General features: G+C 48.1%; 1 protein-coding gene across 7 annotated transcripts in view; it reads right to left on the reverse strand.

Moving 5' to 3' along the window:
• CREBBP (CREB binding protein) overlaps window positions 1-13,044 on the reverse strand; it is a 94,642-nt gene extending 81,598 nt beyond the window's left edge. For all 7 annotated transcript variants that reach the window (XM_032197346.1, XM_032197344.1, XM_032197345.1 and 4 more), the window contains exon 1: window positions 12,670-13,044. In XM_032197346.1, coding sequence (XP_032053237.1) covers window positions 12,670-12,754 — 85 coding nt within the window. In that variant the 5' untranslated portion in view covers window positions 12,755-13,044. The remainder of the gene's footprint in view (window positions 1-12,669) is intronic.
• Window positions 13,045-13,531: the final 487 nt, after the last annotated feature.

Raw genomic sequence — 13,531 nt, forward strand, 5'->3', positions numbered from 1 at the left:
AGAAGAGCTATCACATCACATTCCCTGACCTCTCGAGTAACCCCATTTCATCCAACAATCCTACCTCAACACTGCAACTTCTGTTTGCGTATGGCCAAAGACTTCTTCCAGCTACACTTCAATGCTTAAGCAAAACAGAACCACTACGTAGTAGTTTGCTCCCAGTCTCTCATAGAAATGCTTTCAATATCCGTTTCTCATCATTTTTTCCCCCATGACATACGACCTCAAAGACACTCCAGCATTTTCTCCTCAGAACGCCTGAACAGCTCAAATAATTCAAATTGCTCTCCAAGTGCCCAGCCCTCATTTATCATGGCCAATATTGACAGAGGTAATCCACACGCTGTCCAGATGGGCAAAATAAATCAATCAAGTCTTCATTAAGCCCCTTGAAGGAACTGCTTTGACCGAAACACCGAAATTCTTTAAAAATAAGAAGTTGTGTTTTGTTTGTTAAGATTAGCAGCTCAGATTCACCAAAATGTTTTATTACACATTGTGAGTGGTGTCTGTGTAACACTTATTTTAGGTATTTAACTAGAAATAGAAAGTAATCTGATTGTATATAGGTAATTTTTAATTCCATATCTGAAGACATGAGGACAAGTGTGTACATCCACATTAATAAGAGCCATCAGCAGACCAGCCCCGGTTCATCAGAGCAGCTGTTCAAACACGACACACCGCTGAAAAGTTTTGCAGTCCAAGGGCATGATCTAAAACAACCACTTTCTACTATAACATAACAGAACTGTATTGAAATGTTATTGTGCCCCTGGAAAGTCAGCCCTGAAGAATCCTAGCCCCTCGGAGTGAGAAACAGACTAACAAAACGTTTCTAGGTTAGAGCAAACAGAAGTTCTCTTCTAAAGAAGGAAATCCCAAATGCTTCGTCATCTTAAACATTCAACTCACTCTTCCAGGAGGAAAAGCTAGCACAAGACTCAGGCTGCAGAAGCGCCATCATCTCATTCAGGAAGCAACAAACTGGACCACACCAAGTGCCTTAAAAAAAAAACAAAAAAACAGCAGCAAAACCCACAACACATTTCACCTGCATCACACAGCTAGGCTGTACTACCCTTAACTTCCAGTACGCTGAAACACAACGCATGCCATCAGCATTCAAATTCTCAGTTCATCCCAGCTGGAGAAAAACAAGCACGCATTTTAGATGTGCTGCAGCGACCACGGAACGACACCAATCATCTCAGTAACGTGCGAAAAAACGTTCAATTCGCCCCTGTATGAGGCTGCACGTATCTGGCCCCAAAGCATCCTTACAAGCTTGGGGGAGGCTGGCCGTGACGAAATGCGCTACGGCTCAGGAACAGACCAAGCAGGGAAGGAGCAAACCAGTATTTTCTTAAGCCAATTTTGTTCATCACTAAAGTATTCTTCGTTTCTCTCTTATTTGCTACCCTTTGGTCGTTCAATTCACCTTTGAACATCTTTTACAAAAGTCCCTGTGTACTGCATGTTTTGGCGATCACTTCATCATCATCCCTCTTCCTCTTGGCACACAACCGCTGGGTGTTGGGTGCCTTTTCCCAAACCCTTTTGTTCCACCTTTCCTCTCCCAGCAGTTCAGATTTAATCCCACACATGGCCCCAAGAGCAGCTCCTCTCTGGACCAGCAGGGCCCTGTCCGAGACTTGGCCTTCCTTAAGCACTTCTGGTCACCGCAGCTCATCGGGCACGTTGAGGCTTAAAGCACTTGTTCAGGGAACTTGTGTAAATCCCACGAATGCTGTTTTTCCAAGCTTCTGCACTAAAACTGCTCGTTTTTCAAGAACAAAAAGGGCCAGCCACGTGCGTGTGGCTGTGTACGGCCAGAGGGAGATGAGCAACAAAAAGGAGGGGGGAAAGATGTTGCTACAGCTTGAAAAGAAAAGAAATGGAGAAGTTTTTTTCCAGTTGTATTTCAAAACAGGATGCTGGAGCTGCAGTGCTCAAATTTTTCTGTTTCACTGGCTGGACTCTCAACCATGTTGCCAGAGCCAAGGACTGGAAATGTTTTTGCAGTTTATGAAAAGAGTGAAGCAAGCATTTGGGAATACTTAAAATATTCTACCACTCTTAAGCTCCTGTAAAAAGTCTATACATTAATGTTAGGCATGGAAAGTTTACAGCTCTGCCTGCAGGAAAATACAAAGCAGGTAAACAGCTTAGCACAGCGGCCGTGTAAAAATTCACCAAGTATTCAAGAGTTCGGGCAACGATTAAATCAACACGAGGCATTTCACAGTTACACAACAGAAAACTGAAGTCTACTTAAGCATGTCTGCAACAAATCTATAAAGATAACAGATTGTCTTGGCAGTTATACATACGTGTACTTATATACACATGGAGAAGTCTGCCTTAATGGGAACGACCCATATCTGCTGGCAAAATGGGAACTGACCTCCCCCCATCCTCACAAGAACACAACTGATCACGTCCTTGGTGCTTCAACTAGTTCTCAAAATAAACAGCATCTACCAAAAGCCTAAAAAAAAAAATTAAAAAAAAAAAATCAAGATATTCCCGTGAATTTAAACAAAGTTATCAAAAGCAATGCACAAAATACACCCAAACAGAGCAGTCCTGCTCCACTCACCCAGTTTTGTACCCGCTGCATCTCCCTGCTTGCTGTCGCACAGCAGAACAGAGCAGTTCTGAAGGAGGTCAGCCTCCCTTACCCACAACAAACACACTTATTTCAGTGCTCAGGAAGTCATGGGCTAGAGATCAATGTGGTAGCACCTCTTCTATACCCCTCCTTATCTCTGCTAACATAAACCCAAATGGCCTCTAAAACAAAGAGCCAAAACCCACAGATACCACATCTTTTGGACGGGAAGGGGAAGCACTGAAGCATCAGAACCCACCCACTTTTTCCAAAGGGCTCCTTTTCCAAACTGAGAATTTTGTGTTCTTTGAGCATCTCTTTTCACACACAGGAGACAAACACAGGTTCCCCTCATTTCAGTTTTTTGGGCTCAAATGTAAGCTGTTTGCCATCCTGGACAACGCTTCCAGCAGCCATTAAAACTTTCCCCCCTTGGCTCCTTCAGGCCAGCCTGGAGAGGTGACACACTCCACGGCATTTCTTTGTCATATGTTTAAGATGCTAAAGCAGGTGGCCAACTACCAAACTCAGCTTCAATTTTTCGGAGCTGTCTTCGCCTGGACGTGACTGGGAGTTTCCCTGCCACAAACATCGGCTGCCCATCCACGGAGTCGACGCTGAAGTCACCCTGGAAGTCCCGGCGCACTGGCAGTATTTTCACTGTGCCTTTCTTTTCATGCCAACAGAGCTGTTACATTTCAGTGAGCCCAATTTTGTTTTGTAAGGCTTCTTTCAATCACGCCAGACCCCAGCAGACAAAGCCTCAACAGTTCAGAGCCGCAGCCATTCCCTACAATTCGATGGCAGGTAACTCGGCTCAATGGCCACACTGTTCGGCGCAGGCAGCAATTACCACATCCACCCCAGCCTCCTTCCGAGGTTTGAGGATTCTGTAATTTATTGTTTCATAAAAGACAATTAGCACATTTAAAGTTTTAAGAGCAATTAAAAATGCCCTCGTAGGAAAAAAAAAAAAATAAAATTTCCAGTAAGGAAATTTTACATTAGCGACTTCACCTAACGAGGCAGGCACAAAGACTGACGGGCATCTGACGCTGGCTTTCGGCTTCCCAAAGCAGACTGCTGCTTTCTCAGAAGCTGACGTTCAGCGACCAGGCTGTGAAAGCCAGCAACAAGGGACCTGGGTGGGCTGAGGAGACGCCAAAGACCGGGTGGAAGGGGCAGGGGGGAAAACAAGGGATCCATTAGCGGGCACATGGATGAGCCCCAACTGGTTACGGCTTGTGTAAGAGGAGATTTGAATAATTAACTCAACTCCTTTCTGCCCAATCTTTTGAACTGTTTGTGTTAGGGATGAGAGAGAAGTCCTGCTTTGCTTCGCTCATTCCTAAGTCAGCAGATTGTATTTGAATTTTGTCCATTGATACACAGAAGTGAGCGTCGCCTCCAGACTTTCTAGCTACTTAACCCCCAGGAACCTCATTAGGCTAATTATCACAGTGCTCCCTCGCCAGAGGCAGGGCTGCTGGACAGAAGGCTGGAGTTTGGCAGCACCCCGGCCCCCCAGCCCTCCCCTCTGGCCCCTCTGGGTGGCCACCCACCCCGTATCGGCGCATCCCCCAGCACTGTCACCTGCCCCAGGCCCTTGATAAGGACATCAGCACAGACTCGCTCCGTACAGACCCCTGCAGACTCATACAGACCCCCCCAGACTCTCCTCTGACTGGCCTGCAGCTGAATGCATCCCACTGAGCACCACTTCCCGAGCCCAGCCATCCAGCCTTTTTGTTTGTTTTCTGTTTGCTTTTGTTTTAAAAGCACCCACCTTAGCCACCCACTCATCCGGACCACACCATCCCGAGCTGGAAGCAAGGACATTGCGGGGGATCAGGCTGGAAGCCTCGCTCAGGTTGAGGTAAACAACATCCACTGCCTTCCCCCTGCCCCTGGCCCAGTCCTTTTAATCACAGAAGGCAATCAGGCTTGTCAGGCGTGATTTAACCTTAATAAATCGATGCTGACTGTTCCCCGCCCAGAGATTTTTTCCCGGAGGACCTCCCCCCGCGATGGGAAGCAGGCTGACCGGTCTGTAGTTGCCTGAATCATCCTTTTAGCCCTTCTTGAAAACGGGCCCAACGCTTGCCTCCTTTTGCTCTCCTGCTGCTGGGATTTGGGGCACGGGGCACTGAGATGGAGGCGTTCGATCCCTCCGTGCTTCCTTTACAACTCGCCTTCTGGCGAAGCACACTTCACAAACACTGTTCAGGGTACAACTAAGCAGTGATAAGTTCCCAAAATCAATCAATTTTGATACAAAATGAATTCTGTATGTTCCAATAACCAAAAGGGACGCTACCAGCTTAGCATACAGTTAATCTTGAGAATGAGTAAAAGTCATTTCAAGCTCCTAAAAAAAATCTCTCTCAATCTATTTTTATAAGACTTCAGCAACTAAGTGACTTTTCAAAACTGAAGCTCATTACACAGAGCAAACAAATCAAAAAAGTTAACAAAAAAGGGAAGAATCTGTTCGTTCTCTGCTAGCCTCTGCTGCAATACCACGAAGCAGCGACTCAGCTTTAAAAACGCTCCCGGCTGCCGCCCGACCGCTCAGGAAGGGAAAAGTAAACGCAGCTCAGTCCCCAAAACCACAACTGATATGCGTGAGACCAAGCAACTGCCTGGTACAGGGAAGTTCAGCTCCTCTGCCCCCCTTCTCTCTTACCACCCTTAAAAAAATATAAAAAAAAAAAAGAAAATGGTATAAGCTGAAAGCCCTGTTTACACTGAGTTTAGCTCCCAGCCTCTCTTTGTATCACCTCTCTGTGTATCACCAAGTCGTTACCTCATGTTCCTCTCTCTGCTGAACCTATCCAGACCACCTCGACCATCTCTCTTTTGCTACATTCACAATGAAAATACAATGTGTTAAAGGTCCAGAAAAAGCTAAGGTACTAACTTCAGGAATAATCACTGTTTTCAGACTTAGTATGCTTCTACTTAAAAAAAAAAAGTTAACAACAGCACACAGATTACTTGAGTATTCCACTACTGACACAAAGTAGTATACGAGGGGATGTTAAATGTACCCGGTACCAAAGTTCATGTACAGAAGAAACTCCACAGAATGCACTCAGACAAGGAGCTAGTCTCATCTCTTCCCAGATGCCAGAGGGGAAAGAGAACCCCAAAAAAGCAAAACCAAAAAACATGCAAAAGAATCCCAACAAGAACGCTCACTCCGGTCTACTCTGGAAGTACTGGATGGCAAATGCTGGATTAACTTTCCTTTCCTCTGGTCCTACAAAGCCTCTCCGTAACTGCTCTTCCCCTTAACTGCTTCCCAAGGTGTCTTCACCGAGTGGACACGCTGGTCGCATTAACTTTTCTTTTATGGGATCATCCTGATTAAGATTAAATATTTCAGGGTTCTTGGAGCACATTAATGGAAGCGGGGTCTCACTTTCTCACCCTATCACAAACACAAGTATCTTTTCTGTTGCCCTATTTTAACAGCTGACAAAACATTAACGTTCAGGACAGCCATTTAAAGCAAAATCATCTGAGAATCCAGGAATAAAAAGCAAGCCCTTGCTAAAGGCAGCATGAAATGCACACCTAAACAGAGTGTCAGCATGAGAATGCCTTCGGTTAGCTCACACAACTGACAGATCCATTGCTTCATGCTCAGGCTGTGCCACCCTCACTGCACATCTGGGAACAAAATCGGCAGATAGCTCACCACGGTGTGAAATATCTTGACAAGCAAACTTTCACTGTGACATCCTCTGGCTGGAGATTTCTTATCAAATACACAGGCTCGCACAAGGTGTTTCAGATTTTAAATCTTTCACTCCTGCATCCTGCCCACTATGACTGATGGCATGGGTGGTGAGAACTCCATCCCAACGCTGCTTTTTAGCTCAGGCTGCTCAACCGTTCCCTTCAGCTGCACAAGTCCTTCTGTGAAGTCCTCACCTTTGTGCACCTTCTGTATTACGAGCCCAGAGCAGATCTATTTCTGCAAAGACTGAAATGGCAATGATTAATGTGCACTTGAAGTAGTATTATGAAACAAAAAGAATTAAACATTGTGCAAGATTACAATAAAACAGGCAAGTTTTCTGTCTCCTTTGTGATTTATAATAGCTCAAAAATCATGTTTCCTTTCTCTTTGTTTTAATGCCGCTTTTCCTCCCTATTTCTGGTACCAAATTACAAGCAAAGGGTGGTTTGTTCAGCAATTCAAATTCATCTGTGCAAGAACACACAACACAGAATACACCAAACGCACATACGGAAGCAACAGCAGACATGCACTTTATTTTTTTTTTTAATTTTTAAATAATTTCACTCTAAAAAAGCTTCCAACTCTAACTAACTGCATACAAAAACACAATACCTGCTCAGATCTGTTTTGTTGTAAAGCACTGATTCAGAGCAGCCCCTGCTCGCTGCCTTCTCATTAATACTTTCCTTAATGGAGCCTATGAAACTTTGGAAAAAACTTCACAGCCACAACAGAAGCGAGCAGCACTTGAAGTTTCCAGCTTTCTTCGCCCCATGAGATAACGCCACGCCGGAGATGACACAGAAGCTGCGTCACCCGTGCAGTGACACCCACTAAAGCAGTCATCAAAGCGCGGGCTGTGGCAAAGCTGGGCGGGCAGGGAGAGACAAGAAGCTTGTGCTCTTCAGGTGCGACGCAGATGGAGGGGCTGGAACCTCAAATCCCCTTTTCCTTCCCCCTGCACAACAGGCAGCTGCTGGTGCACACGAGGACCTCAGACACCCAGCAGCAGCTCCCTGGGAGGCTCATCGCCTAGGGAGAGTAGCTCGTGGGGCAGCACCGACGTCCTTAGCACATCCCCACAGCACTGAAGAGGACCCTCAGAGAAGCAGACAACTTCACGTCCCTCTCTATACACATAAAGCAGCTGCAGACCAAAGATCCTATATTTATCCAGCTTCCCAAATGAGAAAGATTCTTACACCTCAATGGCTAGAGGAAGAGAACCTTCGGCGTGTCTGTGCCCTAAAGATTGAGACTCTGAGTTCCTTGTGATTGTTGAATTACCCCTGATAATGGAAGTTTCAGTTTTCTTTTGATTCACGCTATGATTCCGCACAATACAGTATTTGTCGAGACATTGCTATTAAAGAGAGAATTCCAAATAAAAGATTTAGGTTCGCGCTGTATCTTAGACATCTGAGAAGACAGATGGAAAACATAACATATGTTAAAAGGAAGATTTACAAAGCAAAAATTCTTGAAAGTGTAAACCAAATTAGGATGGAAGTGTCAGATTTCTAAGTTGTCCCACATGCTTTTTCATTGTATAAGAACAAACCCCAGGTTTTTTCAAATCCTGTTTTTCGACTCCCCCTGATTTCTCATTAAACTGCAGTATTTTGATAAAACAGCAACATTTTTGCTCACATGATTCTCTATTAGCAGGTAACAACAGAGAGCAAAGCCTTCAGTAGAAATAAACACCAAGGATAGGTGGATTTTTTAATGTGAAGTTGCAGATAGAGTATCGGAACGCAGCATGTTGCTGTGGAAATAATTAGTGGCACTGGACTATGACTCCAAGGAACATTCAGCCAGAATAGAAAGTGAATAATCTGCAACAGAAAACTGGGAATTATTTCACAAGCTATCAAGAGATCTCCAGGGTACAACAAAGACTGACCCCCCCGAGCACAGCCTTTATTCTTGTCTGGTGTTGGCAGGCCTTCTCCAGGAGCCGTGTTAATTTCAAATCATGAAGAAAATGAATCAATGTGATAAAATCCCAAGCATATATGCAACTATCAGTCAAAACACGAATAAAAAAAGAAAAAAAAAAAGCAGGGGGAAACAACCGCATATAGACTGTCACATAGAATTAGACTGGCAGACCTTCTGCTCAACTTTGTCATCTCATGCAGATGTTAGCATCAAACTCCTTGGAGAAATCTACAAAAATCTCCCCCCGATGAGAAACCATAGAAAACCCTGCTATTAGCAGTGCTTCGTGAATTGGCACAAATGTGCTGCCTCAGATCCTCAACAAGCGAACCAATTTCTAATCTCTCGAATCTCTTGGCCCAGACGACGACTGCTGGCACAGCACTAGGCAGGTCAGCCGCTTCAGGTGCACAGCAATGCAACTTGTGTCAAACTTCAGACAGCTCAGAAAGTAAACACTGCTGCTTGGCGTGGCATCCCTCATCCACCATTACATATATGGCAAGAAACAATACAGCCATAAAATATCACACGCTGCATTTTTCCTATCCCAGCTAGTTACAGTACAAGTGCCACGGAATAAAGGGCATTCCCGTGGCAAGTCAGAACTCCACACACGCCTTCACCTACTTCTTTTCAGAGAAAGCATTTCTTCTCCTGATTTTCTGCTTAGAAATCCAAGCCTGTTCCCTTACTGGAATTACTCTTTTTCTTGTCCCAGAGAGAGAGATGGAGAAAGCGTGCATATAAAAGCAATTTCTTACTGTTACAGTCCGCAACTGACACTGAAGATTTGCTCACGTCATGTAAAACGAGCACACCAATTAAACAGCTTCCGGGAAACTTCTCCGCTCCGCAGGAATGAACCCTTAGACACACACACTAATGCTCTCATGCGCACAAAGTTTGGCCTTGGATAACTGAGCAATCAGTTCACCTGAACTCCCAGCTACGTACGGGAACGCTAGCAGAGAAAGCCTGGGTGTCTCCGTTGAGTTACTTTGTTCAAAAGGCGGACCTTCTCTTTTAAAGCTAAAAGCCAAATCCCCTGAGAGATACACCTACCCCGTTTTTGGCATACTGCAAGAGAACAAGATCAAATCAGGCCGCGTACTGAGACACAAACTCCCCTCGGTGAAGTTCCGTAGCTCCCCGGGAGCTAAGCAGAGCTCTGCTCATCTCAGCACAGGCAAAGGAACACGCGACAAGCCCAGTCCTTCCCCAGTGTTAAAACACGGGAGCCGCAACACTACCACACCAGGCCGTACAGAAAACGTGAATTACTGGAGTTCTCAGCCTGCAGCTTTCGCAGCAGCTGCACCACTTAATCTGTTTATGATCTGAAGCTGTGAAAAAAACACGAGAAAGTATGAGGTGCAAATCCAGCTCTAATGGACTTTTTGAAGCTGCTCATCTCACCTTCTTTCCGACTTCACCTACTTCAGGAGTACGTTAACTCATACCACAGCTCAGGACACCCTCTGCTCTGGCCCACGTTATCACTTGTCACTTCTGGAGCTAGCACAGCCCCACAACTGCAGCAGGCCGCAGGGTACGCAACAAATTCCGACGGATGCGTTACTCACGGTGCAGCACACAACGCCACCGAGCTAGCTATCTGCAGAGCGGCGGTGACAGGGCACCTGAAGAATGCTGGCTGTACTGCCGCTCCGTGCAGGCACACTTTCCACAATCTGCGTGCAGAGTTCAGACCAGGACCAGCCCCAGTTCGCTGCATGTTCTGCTGAGCGATCAATACCGGCAGCATTGGGAGCAGTAACACCACCCACCATTAAAATAACATTCTGCCATTACCAAAGTTTCTGCATTTCTACTTCTTGTACTAAACCCGTGTTTACCCTGCAACACGCTAGATCAAAATGCCTCGTAACAGTTTAAATAAATAAGGATACAAACGCTTAGGTATGAAAATTATGTATCTAATAAAGAGGTAATGAGACAAAAGCACTCCTCCTGCCTGGCTAGATAAGGGAAAATCTCTCCTGTGGATACTCCAGCGTGCGAGCCAGCTCGTCGAGTGCTGCTCGGTAACGGTCAGCTACCAGCCCCGAGTCTCAACCTTCCTTTTCGATTCAAAGGGCAACGAGACAACTGCAGAATCTATCGCGAAGCCTTAACGATGTTCACAGCAAGCCTGTCTGTTATATCCCCTCAGTTCCCCCACTTTCCCTTTGCTCAGACAGTTGTTTCAGCTGCTTTGCAGAACGCAAGCAGACCGATTTCGACTGCGCAAACTTCGCTACGGTAAGCCAAGGCGCTATTTTTACCAGAAAGATTAAAGGCGGCTAAAATTCACCCTGACAAAAAGAGTTGCTTAACATCACCGCATCAAAGCATAAAGCGAAGTATAAACAGGTGCGAGTGGTTGTGTTCTGCTGAACGTTCAGGCCTGCCACCAGACCCTTCGCCATCGCGCTGCTACGCTCGCTTACGAGCGCCTGAACACTTCGTGTTCAGCAGCAGCACAACTCGGCCTACCAAAACGTCTCGAAAGCACGTCCCCAGCACGTAAGCTGCAGCATCAAGTGGCATGGGTTTACGACTGCAGCTACAACTCAGTTATCCATCCCAGAACTCGCTGCCTGCCCACCTACACAAAGACAACTTCCCAGGTTGTCCCAAAACTTGTTCATTTAAGCCCCAGCGCAAGAAAGCGGGCAGTTTTGGGTTCAGGAGCAGGTATTTGACAGCTATCACCACTCATACCACTTACATTGCCTAATACAATGCATAGAAGCATGCAGCAATCTTTCCACCAGCAGCCTCGGCAGCTAGGATCCAATCTAAAACGTAGTTTTTGGAAAAAGCACCGCCAAGTGCACCAACATACCTGCGCTCTCCAGCACTGAGGCATTTTGCCTGGGGGTCACGGCACAACACCACGGACACAACCCTACTTCTCCAGGACACAACGTGGGGCTTTCCGTCCCCGCTGGCCAAAGGCCCCCTGCGCCGTGCAAAACTTCCCGCAGATACTGGAGCCTACATCTCCAGCGCGGCACAGAGCTCCCCGAGACGCATTAGAACTTGCTGAACAGGACGTAATTATGACTGAAGCATTCCAGAACAGACCAAGAGAACTTCAAAAAAAAAAAAAAAAAAAAAAAGAGAGAGAGAGACAGCTTCAAACAGCCTTCCCTGGCTACCCGTACAGTCTACAGGTCTGAGGAATTTCAGAAAAATCGTGTTTTTCCCAGGTTACTCTGGTGCATTTCGTAGCAACTTACGTATCAGCCTTCCCTATGGCATTCTGTCACTTCCACAAAAGAGATTAACGCCGTTCAGTCACAAGACCTCACCTAGATATTTTTCTGCCAATTCTTACTCTTAATACTCTTTCTCTTTTTGGCATGTTTCTTGGGAGGTTGAAAATAAAAAGATTTCATGAATTAGAAAAAAAAAAACCCTGAAGTATCTGTAAGCTACTGCCAAATGCACACTAAGCAAACTGAAAAAAAAAAAAACAACCCACAAAATTTATCAGCTCAATTATAGTAATATTTTTTTTCTATCCATAAAAACACAGCAGGCACACCACGATTAACTTATCACCGACCCTCCGACGAGATTCAGCAATCTCTGAGAACAGAGGTGCAAGTCAAACACCCGACCCGACCCTACGACGGCAATTAAAACGGAACACTTCAAGACTTGAGTACACGCACACACGCGCTTATGCACACACGTGCGTACTCGCAGTGGGCGCACGCTCGCTGGGAACGAGAAATTTTGCTGCGTTTCATCACCCACGAACCCCCCTCGGACAAGAAAAGCAGGGCGAAGACGCTCCGCGACGTGGGGACGAGTCGCAGCTACCGCCGGGCTGCCGGGCATTTCATCCCAACTTGAGTGCCCGAGCGGGTCTGCAAATTCTTTTATTATCATTATTTTAAATTTTAAACGGGGAAAGAGCTCGGAGCAGGTCGAACCGAGCTCCTTAAACCTATCTCAGCGCACTCAGAGATGGGGGGGGGGGGACAGAAGGAGGATAACACCAACAGATATATGAAAAAAGCAGGATAGGGATGTGGCGTTGAGTTTTTTTTTTTTTTTTTTTAAGGCTCCGCAGCACAGCCCGGAGACGCAGAGCGGGGTGGCAGCGAGGGGGGAGGGTGGGATAAGAGAGGGGGGTGAAGGAGAAGCATGGGGACCCCCAAAAAGAGGAGGGGACCCCCGGGGAAGGGTGGGGACCCCTCAGAGAAGGGGGGCGGGCGGGTGGGCCCGGAGACCGCTCGTCGCCATACGGCGACGAGCGGTCTCCGGGCCCACCCGCCCGCCCCTAAAAGAGGGGGGGGGACCCCAAAACACCCCCCTCCCCCCCTCCCTGGTGTCTCACCTGTGCTGTCGCTCGCGGAGAAGCCCGGCGAGTTGAGCTTGGCTCGCTTGGGGTTGGGCGGCCCGTCGAGTAAGTTCTCCGCCATGGCAGCCGCCGCCGCCGCTCGGGGCCCGTCCCGAGGCGCTCCCGGAGGAGAAGAACGAAGGGGGAAGGCGAACAACAGCGCCGCTCAGTGCCCGGCCGCCGGCGGCCCCCTCTCCCCCATACCCGGGGCCGCAGCAAGGCCGCAGGGAGGAGGGCTCGGGGCGGGCTCGGGGGGAAGAACCCAAGCGCCCCCTCCCTGCCGGCCTCGCTCCTCCCGGCCTCTCCCCCGCCCTGCCGCCGCCGAGGAGGTGCCCGGATGGCGGCTCCGGCAGTCACTCGGGGAGCATAGCGGGGCCTCTCCTCCTTTCCCCCCCCCCCCACCCCGCCCGCCGCCCTTCCTCGGCCTCTCCGCGATGCCGGGGGGGGCTCGGCCCCCGGTTCCCGGTCCCCCCCCCCCCCCCCCTCCCTGCCGCCCGCTCCCCTCCGCCGCCGCCGCCGCCGCCCCCACCCGCGGCTCTGAGCCGCGGACCCAAAACGGGAGAGGTGGAGGTGGAGGTGGGGGGGGGGGGGGGGGTGGAAAGGCTGGGGCTTGGAGGGGAAGGGAAGGGAGGGAAGAAAAAAAAAAAAAAAAAAAGGGAAGGAAGGAGGAGGAAGGCGGGGGAGAGGAAAAAAAAAAGAGAGGAAAAAAAAAGAGAAAATGGGAAAAATTAGGAAAAAAAACGCCCCAAAACAATGAGCGCGCCGCGGTCGCCGCCGCCGCTCCCGGTCCCGCTGGCGGAGCCCGGCGGGCCCCGTCCGGCGCTGCCCCGCGGCCCCGAGCCCCGCTGCCCGTCTGCGG

Source organism: Aythya fuligula, chromosome 15 (assembly GCF_009819795.1).
Source record: "Aythya fuligula isolate bAytFul2 chromosome 15, bAytFul2.pri, whole genome shotgun sequence".
Lineage (NCBI taxonomy): Eukaryota > Metazoa > Chordata > Aves > Anseriformes > Anatidae > Aythya > Aythya fuligula.